We start from the raw sequence: 19,988 nt of genomic DNA on the forward strand, positions 1-19,988 counted from the left end.
CCATTCCAGACATCAGAAGTTTGGAGAAGAGGGGACATCAACCTGGTTCACTTCTTGAGGATAAAAGGCAGCAGTGGGTCATGGTTTGGTGACCAGCCACCAATCGGCATTTAGGATTGATTAGTAAGAGCAAGTTAAAGAAAGGCAGGGGCAAGTACAGTGTCCATCTCTCAGTGGACATAGTCAGAGCGGTGATCTTGAGACTTCAGCTCTTCGAGGCTTTAGCTCTTCAAAGGGAGGCTTCACTCAGAGAAGACAATGAAAAGTCAACCTTGAGTTTTTTCCCTTCTCTTCTTTATATTTGCCCAGTTAGGACTGTATAGATGCCAGGCAGGATAGTGAAATGCTCCTCTTGCATGCTGTGGGAAGGCAGGGAGACCTCCAGTGTCTCTGGAGACTACAACTGGGAGAAGTGCATCCAGCTGCAGCTTCTAACAAACAGCGTTAAGGAATTGGAGCTGGAACTGAATGAATTCCAGATCATTTATGATGCTGAAGGACTGATAGATAAGACATATGAAGTGGTAGTTACACCCAAGGTGCAGGACACAGGAAACTGGGTGACAGTCAGGAAGGGGAAAGAGGTGAAGGAACCAGTGTAGAGTACCCCTGTGGCCATCCCCTTCAAGAACTGGAATATCACTTTGGTGAGACCAATACAGAAGGGACGGTTTGTCCCTGAACTGGAGAGGGAAGATTTGTTAATGCTTCATGGTGGGATTTAAACTAGAGTTGCAGGGAGATGGGAACCAGAGTGCTAGAACAGTTGGTGGAGAGGTTGTGGAGACGGATATTGGCAAAACCACAGATAAAGATTTGTGTTTCAAGAAAGTTCAAGAAAAAAATATATATCAAATACATTATACTGAATCATACATAAAAACTCCTTACCCTATATTAGAACATAGAACATAGAAAAGTACAACACAGTACAGGCCCTTCAGCCCATATTGTTGTGCCGACCCTCAAACCCTGCCTCCCATATAACACCCCACATCAAATTCGACATTATACCTGTCTAGTAGTCTCTTAAATTTCACTATTATGTCTGCCTCCACATATTCATACAGATTAATTAATCACAAAATTGAAATATAGTAATTATTATAGAAAAAATATCTAGCCCACTACCAAAACCGAAGCTGATTAGTGAAGAAAAAGAAGGAAGAGAAAAAGGTATATTATTAGCCATCAGCTGTGCTTCAACAGCAAATCAAAGGTTTTGAAAATAATTCAAAAAAAGGTCCCCACATTGTTTGAAAGTCTTGTTTAGATTCAGAAGTTGAACACCGAATCTTCTCTAAATGTAAACATGACATTACATCACGTAGCCATTGAGCGTGAGTAGGCGAGACTACTTCTTTCCATTTAAGCAAAAGCGCTGTCCTAGCCATAAGAGAGATAAAAGCTGGAAGGTGCAAATCAGCTGACTCCAAAATAATATCCTTCCCTACAGCAATATCAAATAGAGCAGTCAAAGGATTAGGCTTAAAGTTTACTTTGAAAAGTACTGAGAAGGTTTGAAACACTTCCTTCCAATATTTTTCAAGACTAGGGCATGTCCAAAACAGCTTCTCCATTATTACATTTATCACAATAGGGAGATATATCGAAATAAAAGCGAGACAACTTATCTTTGGTCTTATGGGCCCTATGGACCACTTTAAATTGTAGAAGAGAGTGGCAGGCACGTAACAATGAAGTGTTAATCAATTTGAAAATTTCCTTCCATGTTTCCTCCAAAATTGGTCTGTAAGTCTTGATCCCAAAGAGTTTTAGTTTTATCTAAAGGGACACTTCTCATTCCCAGCAACCAATGGATCTATATCTGTAAATATTAGATATAGATCCATTATAAAAAGGTTTCAAATTAAAAGTTACATCTAATAGGTTCTTATCAGGACTTCTAGGAAATGTACAGATTTGAGACCGTAAAAAATCCCTAATTTGTAGGTATCGAAAAAAGTGAGTTTTAGGTAAGCTATATTTAGTTGACAATTGCTCAAACAAAAGGCCACATCGATCATGGAAGGTTTAAAAAAAATTAGAAAAAAGAGGACTTAAAGAGAAAATCTCAATGAGCTAAAGTATTTTCGGAATTGTACCCATATCCTCAAAGTATGTTTAACTAACAAATTGTCAGTTAACTTACTCAAAGACAAAGGAAGTGAGGATCCAAGAATATAACTAATCGAAAATTTATCAACAGAGTTAGCTTCTAAAGAAACCCACATCAGATAATCCTCACGATTAATGTAATATAACCAAAATGTAGTATTACATATATTAACTGCCCTATAATAAAAACGTAAAATTCGATAAAGCTAGCCCTCCGTTCTTTTTAGCTTTCTGAAGATGAATTTTGTTTAGTCTAGAACACTTATTTTTCCATATATAAGAAGATAAAATAGAATCCAGAGAATCAAAAAATGGACAGAAAGTACAAAACAATGAGGTGTAATGGGACTTGAGAGTCCTTGTGCAGGATTCTCTGAAGGTTAATTTGCAGGTGGAGTCTGTGATGAGGAAGGCAACTATAATATTAGCATTTATTTCATGTGGACTAGAATAGAAAAACAAGGATGTAATGTTGAAACTTTATGAAGCACTGATGAGTACTGTGAGCAGGTTTGGGCACCCTAGAGAGGATGTGCTGAAACTGGAGAGGATTCAAAGAAGATTCACGAAAGTGATTCCAAGATTGAATAGCTTGTCATATGAAGAACGTTTGATGGCTCCAGGCCTGTGTTCACTGGAATTCAGAAGAATGAGGAGTGACCTCATTGAAACCTTTCGAATGGTGAAAGGCCTTGATGTAGTGGATAGGGAGAGGATCTTTCCTACGGTGGGAGAGTTGAAGACCAGAGGATACAGCTTCAGAATAGAGTGAAGTCCTTTTAGAACAGAGATGAGGAGGAATTTCTTCAGACAGAATCTGTGGAATTCTTTGCCAAATGCAGCTGTAGAGGCCAAATCTTTATGTATGGCAGATTTAAGGAAAAGGTTGATAGATTCTTGATGGGTCAGGGCATGAAAGGATACAGGGAGAAGGCAGAGATTGGGGCTGAGGAAAATTGGATCAGCCATGATGAAATGGCAGAGCAGACTCGATGGGCCAAATGCCTAATTCTGCTCCTATATCTTATGGTCTTATGGTCTGAATTAAAGATCACGGGGAGATAGAGAGTCCTGCTGCTACTTGAGGGCATCTGGGACTGGGAAACTTGGGGCAGGAAATTTAATTGCAGAAAATTGGTTTGTTCCAGTGTTTTCCAACTGGGACTCCCTTTTCCTAGGGTGAAAAAGGAATAACACCCACTGTACAAATGTAACTGGGCACTGTAGGTGCTGGTCACCCTCATGCCCATCATTTCCCTGTCAGGGACACGTGATGTCATTCCCTGTGCAACACTCCCCTCTAGTGGAACTGCATGGTAACTGCATCATGTGTTTTTGGCCACCCCTGTAACAATTGGCTTCACTATCGCAGCTCTGAACTTGGACATCTCCAGCTATTAATTTCTGAGCTTCATCCCTCAGGCTCCCAAACACCCCGACAACAACCATTTATTCTGCCGGTGCTGATTTTCTTTCCTCCTCCCTCCATTCCTTCCCGTGACTCTGCTGATTCACTCTGTTTTAGTTTTGCTATTTGAGTGAGTGTGGTGTAGATTTCCCAGATCTGTATCTGGATCCCAGGGGTTCTGGTCTCCATACCCGTCCCCACAAAGCTTCCGTAACACTGGCCGTGTGGAGCTGGGTCATTTGTCAGCCATGAACAGTTCGAGGGACTAAATCACCTGCTCCTGGAATTAAAACCTGAATCTGCTGGGAATTCTCAGCAAGTAGCAGGTGAAGCACGGACAAGAAACAGGTTGCAGGGAAATAGGGGGGTGGTTGGGAATGGGGTTGATGAGATTTGCTCTGAGAACTGACAAAGTGTCAGTGACGTCCCTCTGTATCATGAGGAAATATGAAACCAGCATCACTCATCAGCTTGTCGGTTCCTGTCACACTGCTTTTTGTTCAGCCTTGCTCAGTATAAACCACGTTCCACATTCCCTCCAACACTGACTGCACGAGATCATTGGCAGAGATCTGCTCTTGAACAGAGTGTGATGAAAGGTGCTGTGAAATTGGAGAAGTTCACTGCTGTCCCTCTTCACAGGAAATTAGCTGAGTTTTTCAGTTCATGTGGCCATCAGCCTTCTGTTCAAGAGGCAGCATTCTCTCCTCTTATGACCTTGATTTGGTTACAGATACAGTTATTCAATGTTTTTAATTGCAGGCCTCGGACGAGAGGATGTAGGAGTTGCCGTTACATCGATGGTGGGGCTGGTGTTTTCTACAGCATATGCTATTATATTCATGTGCTGGTCAAGGAAAGGATCTCCAGGTACCTGTTATTGTCTAATTTACATTTCAGCAGTAATACCAAGTGACTCATGTTGACAAAATGAACTCCTCCCACACACCCCCACCCTCATCCCCACAGAGTCTCTGGATTCCTGTGGCATCCGGAATGCAATTGTCCTACATGATTGACAGGTTGAGATATGAAGTGGTGACACAGAATGTCTGGAGTTGTTCTGGAATCAGCCCTGATCCGACTGCAGAGGAGGTTTTAGGAGAAGTGGCCCTGAGGAGGGAGTGTCATAGAAAAATATGTCACAGAAACAGGCCTGTCGGCCCATCTAGTCCATGCCAACCCATTTAAACTCCCATTGACCTGCACCAGGACCATAGGCCTCCATACCCTTACCACCTGTTTACCCATCCTGACATCTCTCTAATGTTGAAATCGAGGTTGCACGCTCCACTTGTGCTGACAGCTTCTTCCCTGCTCTGACGACTTTCATGTTCCCCTTAAACTTTCACCTTTCACCCTTAACCTGTAAACTGTTGATTGTAGTCCCACCCAACATCAGTGAAAAAGACCTGTTTGCATTTACTCTGTCTATACCCCTGATAATTGTGTGTGCCTCTGTCAAAGCTCCTCTCAATATTCTACATTCTAGGGAATATAATCCTAACCTGTTCAATCTTTCCATATCACTCAGGTCTCTCAGAGTGTAAATTTCCTCTGCACTCTTTCAACCTTTGCTTCATCTTTCCTGTAGGTAGGTGACCAAAACTGCACGCAATACTCCAAATTAGTCCTCACCAACGTCTTATACAACTTCAACATAGCATCCCATCTCCAGTACACAGCACTTTGATTTATGAAGGTCAGTGTGCCAAAAACTTCTTTATGATCCTATCTACCTGTGACTCCACTTTCAATGAATTATGGACCTGTATTCCCAGATCCCTTTGTTCTACCACACTCCTCAGTGCCCGACCATTCACTGTGTAAGACCTACCCTGGATGGTCCAACCGAAGTGCAATACCTCACACTTGTCTACATCAAATTCTATCTGCCATTTTTCAGCCCATCTTACCCCTTCCTCACGCCCCCCTACCAGGGATAGGGTCCCGCTTGTCCTCACCTACCACCTCACCAACCTCCACGTCCAGCACATAATTCTCTGGAACTTCCACCATCTCAAACGGGATCCCACCACCAAGTACATCTTTCCCTCCCCACCCTCCCATTTTCTACCTTCCACAAGGATCGGTCCCTATGCAACTCCCTTGTCCATTCATCCCTCCCCACTGATCTCCCTCTTGCCACTTATCCTTGCAAGTGGAACAAGTGCTTCACCTGCCCCTACCCCTCCTACCTCACTACTATTCAGGGCCCCAAACAGTCTTTGCAGGTGAGGTGACACTTCACCTGTGAGTCTGTTGGGGTCATATACTGTATCCGGTGCTCCCGGTGTGGCCTCCTTTATATCGGTGAGACCTGACGTAGATTGGGAGCCCGTTTCACTGAGCATCTACACTCCATCTGCCAGAAGAAATGGGATCTCCCAGTGGCCACCCATTTAATTCCACTTCCCATTCCCATTCCGATATGTCAATCCATGGCCTCCTCTAGTCCATTTAATTCCACTTCCCATTCCCATCCCGATATGTCAATCCATGGCCTCCTCTAGTCCATTTAATTCCTCTTCCCATTCCCATTCCGATATGTCAATCCATGGCCTCCTCTAGTCCATTTAATTCCACTTCCCATTCCCATTCCGATATGTCAATCCATGGCCTCCTCTAGTCCATTTAATTCCACTTCCCATTCCGATATATCAATCCATGGCCTCCTGTAGTCGTGCTGAGGCCACACTCAGGTTGGAGGAACAACATATTATATTCCGTCTGGATAGCCTCCAACTTGATGTCATGAACATCGATTCCTCAAATTTACGGTAATGTCCTCCACTCTCCTTCACCATTTCCCATCCCCTTTTCCCTCCCTCACCTTATCTCCTTGCCTGCCCATCGCCTCCCTCTGGTTCTCCTCTCCCCTTTTCTATCTTCCCTGGCCTTCTGTTCTCTCCTATCGGACTCCCCCTTCTCCAGCCCTGTATCTCTTTCACCACTCAACTTCCCAGCTCTTTACTTCATCCCTCCCCCTCCCAGTTTCACCTATCACCTTGTGTTTCTATTTCTCCTCCCCCACACCTTTTAAATCTACTCCTCATCTTTTTTCTCCAGTCTTGCCGAAGGGTCTCGGCATGAAACGTTGACTGTACATTTTTTCCATAAATGTTGCCTGGCCTGTTGAGTTCCTCCAGCATTTTGTGTTTGTCGCTTGGACTTCCAGCATCTGCAGCTTCTCTCTTGTTTGCACCAGCAATGAACCTCCTTTCTTCTCGTAACCAGGCCTCAACAACTCTGGAAAACCAAGGTTCCCTACACCTGTTAACTTTACCTTTTATTCTGACAGTCACATACGTGGTTAGCACTTTCAAAATTTCATTCTTGAAGATCTCCCACTTACCAAGTATGTTTTTGCTAGAAACCAGCCTGTTCCAGTACATACTTGCCAGATCCTTTCTGATACCATCAAAGTTGGCCTTTCTAAAATTTAGAATCACAACTCGTGAACCAGTCCCATCTTTTTGCAAATTTGCTTTGAATCTAATGGCATTGTGATCACTAGACGCAAAGTGTTCACCTACACAAACTTCTGTCACCTGCCCTGTCTCATTACAGAAGAACAAATTGAGTACCGCACATTCTCCCATTGGGACTTCTACGTACTAAGGAAACTTTCCTGAACACAGATGACAAATTCTGTCCCATCTTGTCCTTTTACACTGTGGGAGTCTCTATCAATGTATGGAAAGTTAAAACCACCTTCTTTGCAAAAGTCAACGATCTCTCTGCAACTTTGTTCCTCTAAACAAAGTTTAGAGTTTGCATGCGGTAACGTTTACCACACCCCCATTTCCTCATCCTCTGAGTCCGTACAGCATTCAGTGGTTAGGTCCTTTTCAGCTTGATCCGCTGATTGCCTCTCTGCTCTTCTCCTACTAGGTGTAGGGTCCATGTCAGGCTTTCAGTCAACACGTACCTCCTGCCCTGGAGGTAAAAGGTGACTCCAGTGGAGAACTTTGACAGGGCTATTCCCGGCTTCTGGCTTCACCCGGAAAACTGGCACATTTGGCATCTGGCTGTCCGCTATGTAATGCGTAGACACCCAGTTATCAGCCAACTTCTGCTTCTCCAAATAGATCAAATGCAGGACTTCCAGTACTCTTCAACCTCAGGGTTCATTCGGGGCCAATAGAACCTATCTTGGACCAATCTGTAGGTCTTGTTGTTAAAAAAAAATTACTTGTAAGGATGATTTATGAGGCACAGAGAAATCTGTATTTACTGACAAGTACCTTTATTGTTTAAACTAACAAGAATGTGAATTCATACACTAAATAACTCGTGTGCACCCCCACTAAGTACCCCGACGCTCCTGAACAGTCAAAGAATAGCAAAGGTATTATCCAGGAAATGGAGCTTACGCTGGCCAGGCGTTCCTCATTGTCCCGACTCACCCGCCTCGCGTTTCACGCGGGGTGCTCACGCTTGTATCTGCGATGGTTATTCTTCAAAGTTACCGCTACCAGCACACACAAAACATCCACTTTTATATCAATTCCTTATCAATTTAAATATCGCATTCCAGAGTCATTGGCCACAGGTCATGTGTCTGTTGTTTAACACCTTGTTATTGGCTCTGCTCCAAGCCAGCATCAGTTTATTCCCTCTTCCCATCAAGTGACAGTTGATAATTTATGGCTTTTTGTTCTCAATCAGCAATGAGCTCGAATCACTTCAGACATGCATCAATGCCAACATTCAGAAACCTGCATGTTGTATCCAATCAAAGAACATCTCACAAATAGCTTCTTATTTGGAAATGATCTCCAGTCCAGCAGATTACCTGAAGTATCATTGTGTCTTATTTAAAACATTGATCAAGCCCAGCATGTCAAACTCACAAAATGGAGAATAGAGTGTCTTCACAAAATGGCAGCCTCCATCCCCAAGCATGCGGCAGAAACAAAGATAAATAGTCTGTCTGCTTCCACTGTCCTTGATTCATTGAACTAAATGATTTTTAGATTGTCATCCTTTCTGGCCAACAGTCTTGTCAAACCCCAAGTAACCAGAATCATCATGAAGTGACTTCAACACAATCCTCTGATGCTTCTCAGGCAAAACCAACTAGGAACGCTGAGTCCTGTCTGGAGGAGACGTGACCTTATATAAAACCTGGTTCCTCAACTCCAGTTTGTTCCTTTCCCTCATCAGTAGGGGTATGGTAGAGTGATTCATCTTTTCAGCTTGGGCCATATCCCCTTCTGTAACAGATGACCAAGTGACACCTATACAAGGGTTGACTCACTGGGCTACTGCCAATTCCACAGGACTCAAGGCAGGCAACTGCTTTGTATCAAGCTCCCAAATGATCCACAGCTCTATCCTGCCAGATCCTTGCTACTCATTTCCCTGTGGTAGAAAGCTGGCACAGTGGTTTAACACCAGAGGCAGGAACACTCTCCCACACTCCATCCATTTCCAGCACCTCATGTGACCGTCAGGGCCATGACTCCACATCAATGTTCTGACTTCCCAGCCGATATTTCAGGCTGAAATCATAAACAGAGAATGCTGCTGACCAACGGTGATCTGTGGAATCCTGCTTCGCCAAGGTCAGGATTGTTGTCTGCCCTCACCTCCGACTTGGCACCATATAGATAGTCATCTAACTTATCCACCACAACCCAATTTGTGCATAGGATAGTTTCGTTCAGAGGTGACAGACTCCAGCTGATGAAAACAACAGATCTCAAACCTTTGCCCTGATCCTGATACAGAACACCCCCTAAACCCTCGGGGTTGGCATTGGTATGCAGGACATATGGCAACTGGGGGTTTGCAAAGCTCAACACAGATGCTTTAGTCAGCAACTCTTTCAGCAGCTGAAAGGTCTCTTCATATTTTACATCCCATCTTTCTCCAAAAGGCTCCAAGATAAACATTACCTTCTTCTCCTTTCGTTCTCCTCCCTTTATTTCCCAAGGGAGGGTAACCACACAGAAGCTGATTCAAAAGCTGGCTTACTTTGGAGTAATCCTTCACAAATCTCTGGTAGTACCCACAGAATCCATGGAATGCATGTAGAGTTCTCAAATTCTTGGGCCTTGGCCATGTAGTCTCTGCCTCGACCTTGGACAGATACATAGCTATTCCATCCTGAGACACTATGTGCCTGACGTAATTGACTGACATCTTGCAGAACTGGCATTTGTCCAGTGACAGTTTTAACCCTTCAGTTTTCAGGCGGTCTAGCACCTTCAGTAGTCTCGTCTTGTGTTCCTCCAGTGTGGACTCGAACACTATGAGATCATTAATGTACACCAGTACCTCAAGCAAGTTCATGTCCCTACGGTCTTCTCCATGAAATGTGCACAGTGTTGGAGATCATATTTTTCAAACTCTGGATGTGTCCCTTACCAATGGCACCAACTCCTCATCACTGATCTCCAGTAGAACTTCCCATCCCGGACTCCTTTGAATCACGCCTTCCCGTCGGATCAAATCCTGCGGCTGCCTCTCCCGATCCTCTCCTCTCTCCATCTCCTGCCAAAAGACAAAGAACACCACCAGTGTCTGTCACAAATCTCTCTCCGCCCAGCTTTCTCCAGAACCTTCTCCCAATTCCACCTTCCTGATTGGCTGACTGGCATGCCCATGTCAATTGCAGCACTTGATCACTGGGATAATACGACTGAGCTTATTTACAGTGGGGTCTTGTGTCATTGGCTCAGTGCGTACACAGAGAGACTGCAGTCTCCCTGCCATTTCCATCTTCACGGCCTGAGGATAATGGATACCCAGGTTTTACAGTATATTTCTAGAACTAACCACAAGGCCTTTAGTCTCTACTGGGATCTGCACACACTGACAGTGGAGTGAACTCTCTGAACCTCCCTCACTGCATTGCTCTAACACCTGGTCCTTTTCCAACCTGGTGGGATTGTCTCATGTTTAGGACATTCATTATCACAGCCAACCTGACCAATCCCAATCCATGTCTGTTATCTGGAACACTTGTCCACTGAAACATATGTAGAACTGTTTGTGTTGATCTGTTACTTCAGTTTTGAAACAGTTTGAAACAGTTCTAATGTTGTTGTTCATTTCTCCCTGTGGACTCTAGAAGACAAGCAGTGGTGGTGGTGCCTGAATATTTGTAACATTGTGGCTCTTGTCTTCATCCTCATTGCCCTCCTTTGCTGGATTGTGTCTAAAGGTATGTGCACAAATATTCTTAAATTACATTAAAATGGTAGCTATGGTGCTGAGTGCAGGAATGGAATGAGTATCTCAGTCAGCACATTGTGAACTGCTTTATATGGACACCAGCACCTGCAGTCCTCAGCCCCACAGTCTACAGCTGGGGACTGGGAGACCTGCTGGAGGTTTGACCCAATATAGACACTGTAGGTTATACAGGGTGTGTCCGGACTTCCAGAAGCTGCTTGATAAACTCCTAAAGGTGAACCTGATGGAACTGAAAGCATACTACTGACCAGAGTGGAGAATTGATGGTGGCAAATCTGTTGTGACTGCGACTTTTCATCAGGTTGAGTCCGGTGATGGGATTTTAAACAGTCACAAACAAGTTTCCAATGATATTGTAACAGGGGAGCAATAAATCACAGAAAGAGGGTAGAGAAGGGGAAAGGGTTATCTGATTGATGGAGAATGAGGAGCGAGGGAAGGACTATAAGGGTTGGAGGAGGAGAGAGAAGGTGAGTTAGTGTGTTAAAGAACCAGCAGAAATGGAAAACACTTTGGAGTCTGGTATTGCTATTAACTAATGCTATTTATTAGTAACTATGCAATACAGTAATATAAATTCAGATATATTAAACAGGTTAGCAAAGATTATATGTATATAAGTGTGGAAATATAAAGACCAAGCTTTTTCAAGCCTAGGGGTAAATGGATACAGTCTTATGGTGATGAGTAAAGTTCAGTTCAGTTCGCAGTATTCAGTTGAGTGGTGATGCAGAGAGAGAGGTTTTGTGGTTGTCCGAGTAAGCTGATGCCATCGATTCTTCCTGTTGTCCTCTGAAATCCTTTAGAAGTCACCGAATGTGACCACAACAAGGGGACTGTTCTTCTGTGGTGGAATTATCAACCCAGGCGAGGATTGGACACAAAAATAACTCCCCACCGGTCACACCTTTTCCACACTGTGAGAGCCACTGATTGATTCTCCTGATCGATTCTCCAAAACCCACCTTTCTGTGGGCAGAACAAAGATCATCCAGTGTCCAAAACCGTGTGTCTCCAACAGAATCCACGTATGGATTATCACCAACAGTAGTCTATCACTGAGGTACCATCTTCAAGTGGTAAAACTACCAACCCAGGCAAGGATTATCACACACAGGTAGTTTCCACACAAGGTAACCCCAAACACACAACGGTGATGGCCACTTATCCAGTTCCGTGACGTATGAAATAACTCCAACAGTGATTTGCCACAGGGGTGCCTTTCTTCAGTGAACTACCACACCCTAACAAGGGTCACACACAAGTGGTATTCACAAAGGTACTCCCCTCCCCAGAGAACCCTCTCCTGTGGGTTAACTATGTGACAATCACGCTTTCGTATTCAAGTGGAATCAAACTCACCCCTACAGGCTACTTAGAGAGAGAGTCCAAACAGTGATCTCTTTGTCACTAGGTTCCTTCTGTTTCAAACCTATCTCTCCTCTTCCTGCAACCTTGCTCTAATTGCAGAAAGCTTGTGAGAGTCATTTATCAATACTCAGGATCGATCTCAACTCACCCCTTTTGGGTTACTGAAAGTTTAAACCAGCGACCGACTCACTGGTGTCTTTCATTAACCGAATCCATCTTGACTCTGAGCACGTGTTTCTCTGTGTCTGTAACTGTCCTTGTAAAAAGTAAACACGCTGCAGAGACACCATAACATCGATTGTCCATCAAATAACTCCACCTCTCTCTCTCTCTCCATGGCAACCCAGAAGCTGACAGCAGTAGTCACTGTCCTTGTAAAAGTGTAAACACAAGCTGAAAGGCAGACGATGCCCCTCTCTCTCTCAACAGAAATCCAAAAGTTTGTCTCAGTTCTCTCTTGTGCCTTAAAGTGACAGTCCACAGCAAAAAGGAATCCCAGGGGTACATCAGAAGTGAAGGAGAGAGAAGGTATTGTTAGCATTTGCCTTTTGCAGTGTAATTAGTGCTGACTGTGTAGCTGTTATGGACAACATAACCCTGGATCTTGGGTGTGTGGAGAATATTACAGGTTTCACATGTTTACCTCTTTCTAGGATTTAGTTTTGTGTTTGCATTTAATAAATGAAATACATCTGAATGAACAAGTGAAAGTCTGCAGATGCTGGGAATCCAAGCAACACACACAAAATGCTGGAGGAACTCAGCAGGCCAGGCAGCATCTATGGAATAGAGTACAGTCGATATTTCTGGCCGAGACCGTTCAATAGTCTTTTCGATTTGATTGTTTGTCTGTCTTTGTGTGTAGTTTTTCATTGTTTCTATTGTACTTCTCTGTTCTACTTTGATTTCCTGCAAGAAAGTGAATCTTAAGTTAGCAAATGGTGACATATGCAGTATATATTTTGGTAATAAATTTACATTGTTTTGATTAACTTGTTGCTTTGACTCATAAATGCCGTTGGACGTATGACTGTGTTAAATGTATTTTAAACTGGGATTGGGTGTGGAGAATCAGTGTGAATTTACTCAGTGGGTTCACTTCTGTACATTTCAGATCAAAGCTGCAAGATCAACATTCCAATCTGGATCATATTGACTGTATCAGCAATCACATTTGTGATAGCATTATCCAGATTCTTTCCGGTTTGCAGTAAGTATCAAAAACAAAATATTTTCTAAAGAACTCAATCACTGTGAAAACTTTCCCTGATCTCACCACCACTTAAGCTTCTAAAGGGAGCAGTTAAGGGAAATTCTCCAGCACATTATCAAATCTGTCCTGGCTGGCTGCTGTCAGTCGGGAACAGTTCTGGCTCAGATTTTGCTGGACTCTGTTGGAGGTTCTGCACAGAGGTGCTGGGATCTCTTAGTAGGTGAGCTGATGGGGTTTGGGACTCCTGCTGGATTGTGGAAGTCCAGAACTTTGAATTGAGTTTGAGTGATTTCTATCTGTGCCTGCGTGGAAATTATTGGAGAAAATTTAAATTATGGGAGTTGTGTATAATTGGAGAGATCAGGATGTGATTAGGGATTGTCAGTAAGGCCCAGAGTCAGGAAAACCGTATCTCTCTAATCTGAGGAGATGGCAAAGAAGATTGCTGGAGGCAATGTGAAAGATGTTCTCCATGTGGACTTTCGTAAAGCATTTGACATGGTCACACATGAGAGGCTGATCCAGAAGGCTGAAACACCTGGGTTCCAAGGTAATCCAACTAAATGGATCCAAAATCAGCTTGATGACAGAAGGCAGAGGTTGTGTTGGAAGAATGTTTTTTTTCTGATTTGAAGTCTGCACCTACTCATGTACAGTAGTGAATGGTTGTAGGACTTCTGCACTTTGTGATATATATTAACGACTTAGTTGTGAGTTTAGGAGGTATGATTAGTAAGTTTACAGATGAACGAGAATTGGTGGTGTTGTAGATGGTGAGGAAAGTTGTCCAAGTCTGTAATAGGATATGGGTCAGATAGAAAGCTGGGTAGAGCATTAGCAAATGGAACTTAATTCTGACAAGTACAAGGTCATCCATTTTGTAGAGTTGAAATAGGACTTGGATATCTGCAGTACATGGTAGAAATGTTCAACAGAGAGACTGAGGATTCCAAGTTCATAGCAAGACACACAAAATGCTGGAGGAACTCAGCAGGCCAGGCAACAACTATGAAAATTAATAAACAGTCGATGTCTCAGGCTGAGACCTTTAATCAGGACTGGAAAGAAGGGGGAAGAACCAGAAAAAGGAAGGGGGAAGGGGAAGGAGAACAAGCTCGAAGCTAAAATGTGAAGCCAGGTGGGTGCAGGAGGGGGATGAAGGACGATGCTGGGAGGTGCTGGGTAGAAAAGGCAAAGGGCTGGAGAAGGAATATGATAGGAGAAGAGAGTGGAATGTGGAAGAAACATAGAAACATAGAAAACCTACCGTACAATACAGACCCTTCGGCCCACAAAGCTGTGCTGAACATGCACTTAACTTAGAACTACCTAGGCTTACCCATAGCCCTCTATTTTTCTAAGCTCCATGTATCCATCCAGGAATTTCTTAAAAGACCCTATCGTTTCCGCTTCCACCACCACCGCTGGCAGCCCATTCCACACACTCACCATTCTCTGTGTAAGAAAAGACGTACCCCTGACATCTCCTCTGTACCTACTTCCAAGAACCTTAAAACTACGCCCTCTCGTGCTAGCCATTTCAGCCCTGGGAAAAAGCCTCTGACTATCCACACAATCAATGCCTCTCATTATCTTGTACACCTCTATCAGGTCACCTCTCATCCTCCATCGTTCCAAGGAGAAAAGGCCGAGTTCACTCAACCTATTCTCATAAGGCATGCTCCCCAATCCAGGCAACATCTTTGTAAATCTCCTCTGCACCCTTTCTATGGTTTCCACATCCTTCCTGTAGTGAGGCAACCAGAATTGAGCACAGTACTCCAAGTGAGGTATGACCAGGGTCCTATATAGCTGCAACATTACCTCTCGGCTCATAAATTCAATTCCACGATTGAAGAAGGCCAATACACCGTACGCCTTCACAGAGTCTTAACCACAGAGTCAACCTGCGTAGCAGCTTTGAGTGTCCTGTGGACTCAGACCCCAAGATCCCTCTGATCCTCCACACTACCAAGTGTCTTTCTGTCTTTTTTTATTAATCTTTTTAGTGATTTTTTAAAAAAAGCATAAGTACAATCCAGAGGAGAATTAGTTCAAATATGTATGTATCAGTAACAATATAAACCATTGTCAAAATCATAGATATTGTTCAACTAGCATAAAATATATAATTTAAAAAATGAAAATAACAATTCTGCTCTGACCAGTTTATGAAGAGAAAGGAAAAAACATTGAGTTTTAAATGAAAAGAAAAAAACCCACTGCACTAAAAAAAACACAAAAAAAGGACTGGGCAGTCCATTTTGAGGATACGATCAAAAAAGAAAGAAAGCCTTTCTGATCAAATGTAAAACTTTGAAAAAAAGATTGAAAGAGTAATAAATCAAATTAAATGAAAATATTGGATAAAAGGGCGCCATATTTGCTCAAATTTAAAGGATGTATCAAATGTCTGACTTCTTATTTTCTCTAAACTTAAACAGGACATAATGGAGGAGAGCCAATAAAAGACCGTAGGTGGATCAGAAACCTTCCACTTCAATAAAATGGCTCTCCTATCCAGCAAGGTCGAAAAGGCTATCAGTGAATATTAATCTGAATATTTCCTGCTTCCGATGGGATAATCCCAAAAATTGCCGTAAGCAAATTAGGTTGTAGATCCAGATCCAAAACTTTTGATAGTGTTTTAAAAACATCTCTCTAAAAGTTATCTAGCTTTATACAAGACCAATACATATGAGTTAAAGTGGCCAGCTCAGTATTACATCTGTTACAAATAGGATTAATATTGGAGAAAATACGCACTAGTTTATCCTTTGACATATGAGCCCGGTACACTACCTTGAAATGTATCAAGGAATGACGGGCACAAATAGATGAGTTGTTAACCGAATGAAAAATTTTACTCCATTGATTATCTGAAAATAACTCTTGAAATTCCGATTCCCAAATGCGTTTAATTTTATCATTAGATATCATTCGTGAACACAATAACCGTTTATAGATTATAGCTATCAACCCTTTTTGAAAAGGTTTAAACTGGAAGAAAACATCTGTCGTATTAGGTGGATAAGCAGGAGGGTAATTTGGTAACAAACCATGTAAAAAATTCCTAATTTGTAAATATCTAAAAAAGTGTACATTTGATAAATCATATTTATCCACTAACTGAGAAAAAGACATTAAACAGTCCCCTACAAAACAAATCTGAAAAAGTTATTATTCCCTTGGTTTTCCAAATTAAAAAGGCCTTATCCAAAATTTAAAAAATAATTGAGATAGATATTACTGGAAAGAATAAAATTATTTAACTCAAAAAATCTACAAAACTGAAACCAAATTCTTAATGTATGTTTAATAACGGGATTAAATTCTTGTCTGCTAATCTTAAAAAACAAAAAAGGGAAGTGAAACTCCCAGTAAAGAGGCCAAAGAGAATCCTTTCACCGAGTTTACCTCTAGATCCAACCACGAAGGACAATATTTGAATAGTGAATCCAAAAAGTAATATATCGAATATTAATTGCCCTATAGTGCATTCTAAAGTTAGACAAAGCCATACCACCATCCTTTTCTTAGTTTCTGCAATAAGGGTTTACTCAATCTAGGATTTCTATTGTTCTAAATATAAGATAAAGTTTTAGAATCTATTCTGTCGAAGAACTTTTTAGGAACAAAAGAAGGAACTGCCTGATATATAAAAATTTCGGTAAAACTATCATTTTAATAGCATTATTTGGACCTATTAATGATAATGTCATAGGCGACCATTTAGAAAACATTTGTTTGGTGTAGCCAATTAATGGAAAAAATTGTATGTATAGAGATCCTTCATATCTTTAGTAATTTTAATACCAAGATAGGTAAAGTAAATTTTAGCAATACTAAAAGGTATTTGATGATTTGGATCTGAGTAATTATTAATAGGAAATAACTCATGTTTGTGTAAATTTAATTTATACCCAGAAAAACTACTGAATTTAGAAAATATAGATAACATAGAAGGAATAGATTTCCTAGGATCTGAAATATTAACTAACAGATCATCTGCATATAATGAAACCTTGTGTATTTTGTCCCCTCTCTTAATACCTTGAACAGTGTTAGAATCTCTAAGGACAATAGCAAGGGGATCTAAAGCCAAGTTAAATAATAAAGGGCTAAAAGGGCATCCCTGTCGAATACCCCTATATTATCTAAAATAGGGAGCTTTTTGATTGTTAGTTATAACAGCAGTCATAGGAGCATGATATATCAATTTAATCCAGAAATAAATCCTGGGCCAAGATTAAATCTTTCCAAAATCTCAAACAAGTAAGACCACTCCACCCTATCAAAAACTTTCTCTGAATCAAGAGAAACAACACATTCAGATTCTTCAGATGGAGAAGAGTGAATCATATTTAATAATCTTCGAATATTAAAATGTGAATATCTGTTTTTAATAAATCCAGTTTGGTCATTGGAAATAACAGTAGGTAAAATATTCTCAAGTCTATTAGCCAAAATCTTAGAGAGAATTTTAAAATTCACGTTCAATACAGAAACTGGTCTATAAGAGGCGCATTCAGACAAATCTTTATCTTTTTTAGGAATTAAAGAGATTGAAGCTTCATAGAAAGTGTTTGGGAGAGTCCCAAAAGATATAGAGTCAGTGAAACTTTGATATAAATGAGGTTTAAGTATATCAGTAAAAGTCTTTAAAATTCCACTGTATATCCATCCGGTCCCAGAGCCTTAGCTGATTGGAGAGAGGATACAGCCCTTGCTATTTCCTCTTGTTTAATAGGTGCACCTAATGTATTCATATCTTGAGTAGAGATTTTAGGTATATTCACTTTTTGCAAGAAACTATTCATAAAAGTAATATTATCTGAAAATTCAGACTCACAAAGGTTAGAGTAGAAATCCATAAATATCTTATTAATTTCATAAGGATCTACCGTTACAGTTCTATCAGGTCTTCATATTTTCAGGATCTGTCTTCCAGCCATACTTGCTTTTAACTGTCCAGTTAATAATTTGCCTGATTTGTCTCCATGTATATAAAATTGGCTTTTGGATTTAAAAAGTTGCTGTTCAATGGGAAAAGTCAAAAGCAAATCATGTTGTGCTTGGAGTTCCACCCTGTCCTTAAGGAGATCTTCACTCGGCGTTACTGAGTAGAGTTTATCTATTTCTTTAATCCTATTAGTGATCAGCAAAAGTTCGGCCTTAGTTTTCCTTCTTGAACCTACTGAATATGAAATTATCTGTCCCCTAAGAAAAGATTTCATTGTATCCCAAATAACCAAATTTGACATTCCCTCAGTTGTATTCAATTCAAAAGTAGAGAAATTTGTTCTTTAATAAAATTTACAAAAGTTGAATCTTGCAACAATGAAATATTAAATCTCCGCTGAGGTATGTGAATATTATCAAAGAGTTCCACAGTTAGTTTCATAGGTACATGATCTGACAACGCAATCACATCATAGGCACACTCAACAACAGAGGACACCAATCGTGTATCCAAGAAAAAATAATCAATTCTTGAATATTTATGGTATACATGTGAAAAAAACGAAAAATCTTTTTCTTTAGGAAATTTAAATCTCCGAATATCGACCAGACCGTATTCTAATAAAAAAGAATTAATACAAGACGCAGCTTTATTAGGAAGTGACGGATTGGTGGACGATCTGTCAATCAATGGGTTAAGACAGCAGTTAAAGTCACTGCCCATAATCAACTTATATTCATTTAAATTCGGCAATACAGAAAATAGCTTCTTAAAAATTCAGGGTTGTCTGTATTAGATGCGTATACACATACCAAAGCCACCTTTTGACCACACAACAAACCAGTAAGAATTAAATATCTTCCAATTAAATCGGTAACAGTATTAAAATGAACAAAAGGGATTTTAGAATTAATAAAAATAGATACCCCGCTTATTTTGTTTACTGATAAAGAATGAAATAAGAGTCCTTTCCAAAATTTAAAAAAGCGATTTTTCATCTTGTCTACAGATATGTGTCTCCTCCGCAGAAATAATATCTGCATGAAGTGTTTTTAATTTCTTAAAAATCTTTCCGTGTTTAATAGGTTGGTTCATACCATTTAAATTCCAAGATATTGTATTGATTTTATTAAGATCCATATTTAAAACTTAATTTAAAAATTTTATAAAGTAATCTAACGCGCAGGCGCAGCCTAAATCGGAAGAAAGGACAAAGCTTGACTCGATCAGAAAGAGAAGCAAGCTGATTGACAGAGAAAAACCCCTCAGGACTGCCCAGTCGTGTAAAAACTAACCTAATAGACCCACCCACCTCCCCCGAAAGCCCAGAAATAGTCTAGTAGGCGAACAACATGCTAATCTATTGACCCTTAACCCCTGTCTCCAGTTGGCAGCTCCATTCACAAAGTAAAATTCACCACCACAAAAAAGACATAACAAAGAATACATAAAGAATTAAACAACTTCCAAATATTTTCATATTATGGCTAACAGTAGTTAAGACCGGATTAACGACGGCCATCTTAAATCCATTTAATATACGCAGCCATGTATTTTAAAAAAAAGATGAATCCCATCAACTAATATATACTACAACTAATATTAAAGACTTACAAATCAAAGAAAAATAAGTAAGTATATATGTGTTAAATTCAGAACTACATTAACTGTTAAAGCAAACAGCAACAGATCTAAATAAGTTAACCAAG

At 40.9% G+C, this 19,988-nt stretch overlaps 1 protein-coding gene across 4 annotated transcripts in view; it reads left to right on the top strand.

Annotated features, from left to right (window-relative positions):
- Positions 1-19,988, top strand: part of LOC134346678 (uncharacterized) — a 213,327-nt gene that overhangs the window by 179,049 nt on the left and 14,290 nt on the right. For all 4 annotated transcript variants that reach the window (XM_063048178.1, XM_063048179.1, XM_063048176.1 and 1 more), the window contains 3 exons: positions 4,289-4,396; positions 10,608-10,700; positions 13,218-13,313. In XM_063048178.1, coding sequence (XP_062904248.1) covers positions 4,289-4,396; positions 10,608-10,700; positions 13,218-13,313 — 297 coding nt within the window. The remainder of the gene's footprint in view (positions 1-4,288; positions 4,397-10,607; positions 10,701-13,217; positions 13,314-19,988) is intronic.

This window comes from Mobula hypostoma, chromosome 5 (genome assembly GCF_963921235.1).
Source record: "Mobula hypostoma chromosome 5, sMobHyp1.1, whole genome shotgun sequence".
Taxonomy (NCBI): domain Eukaryota; kingdom Metazoa; phylum Chordata; class Chondrichthyes; order Myliobatiformes; family Myliobatidae; genus Mobula; species Mobula hypostoma.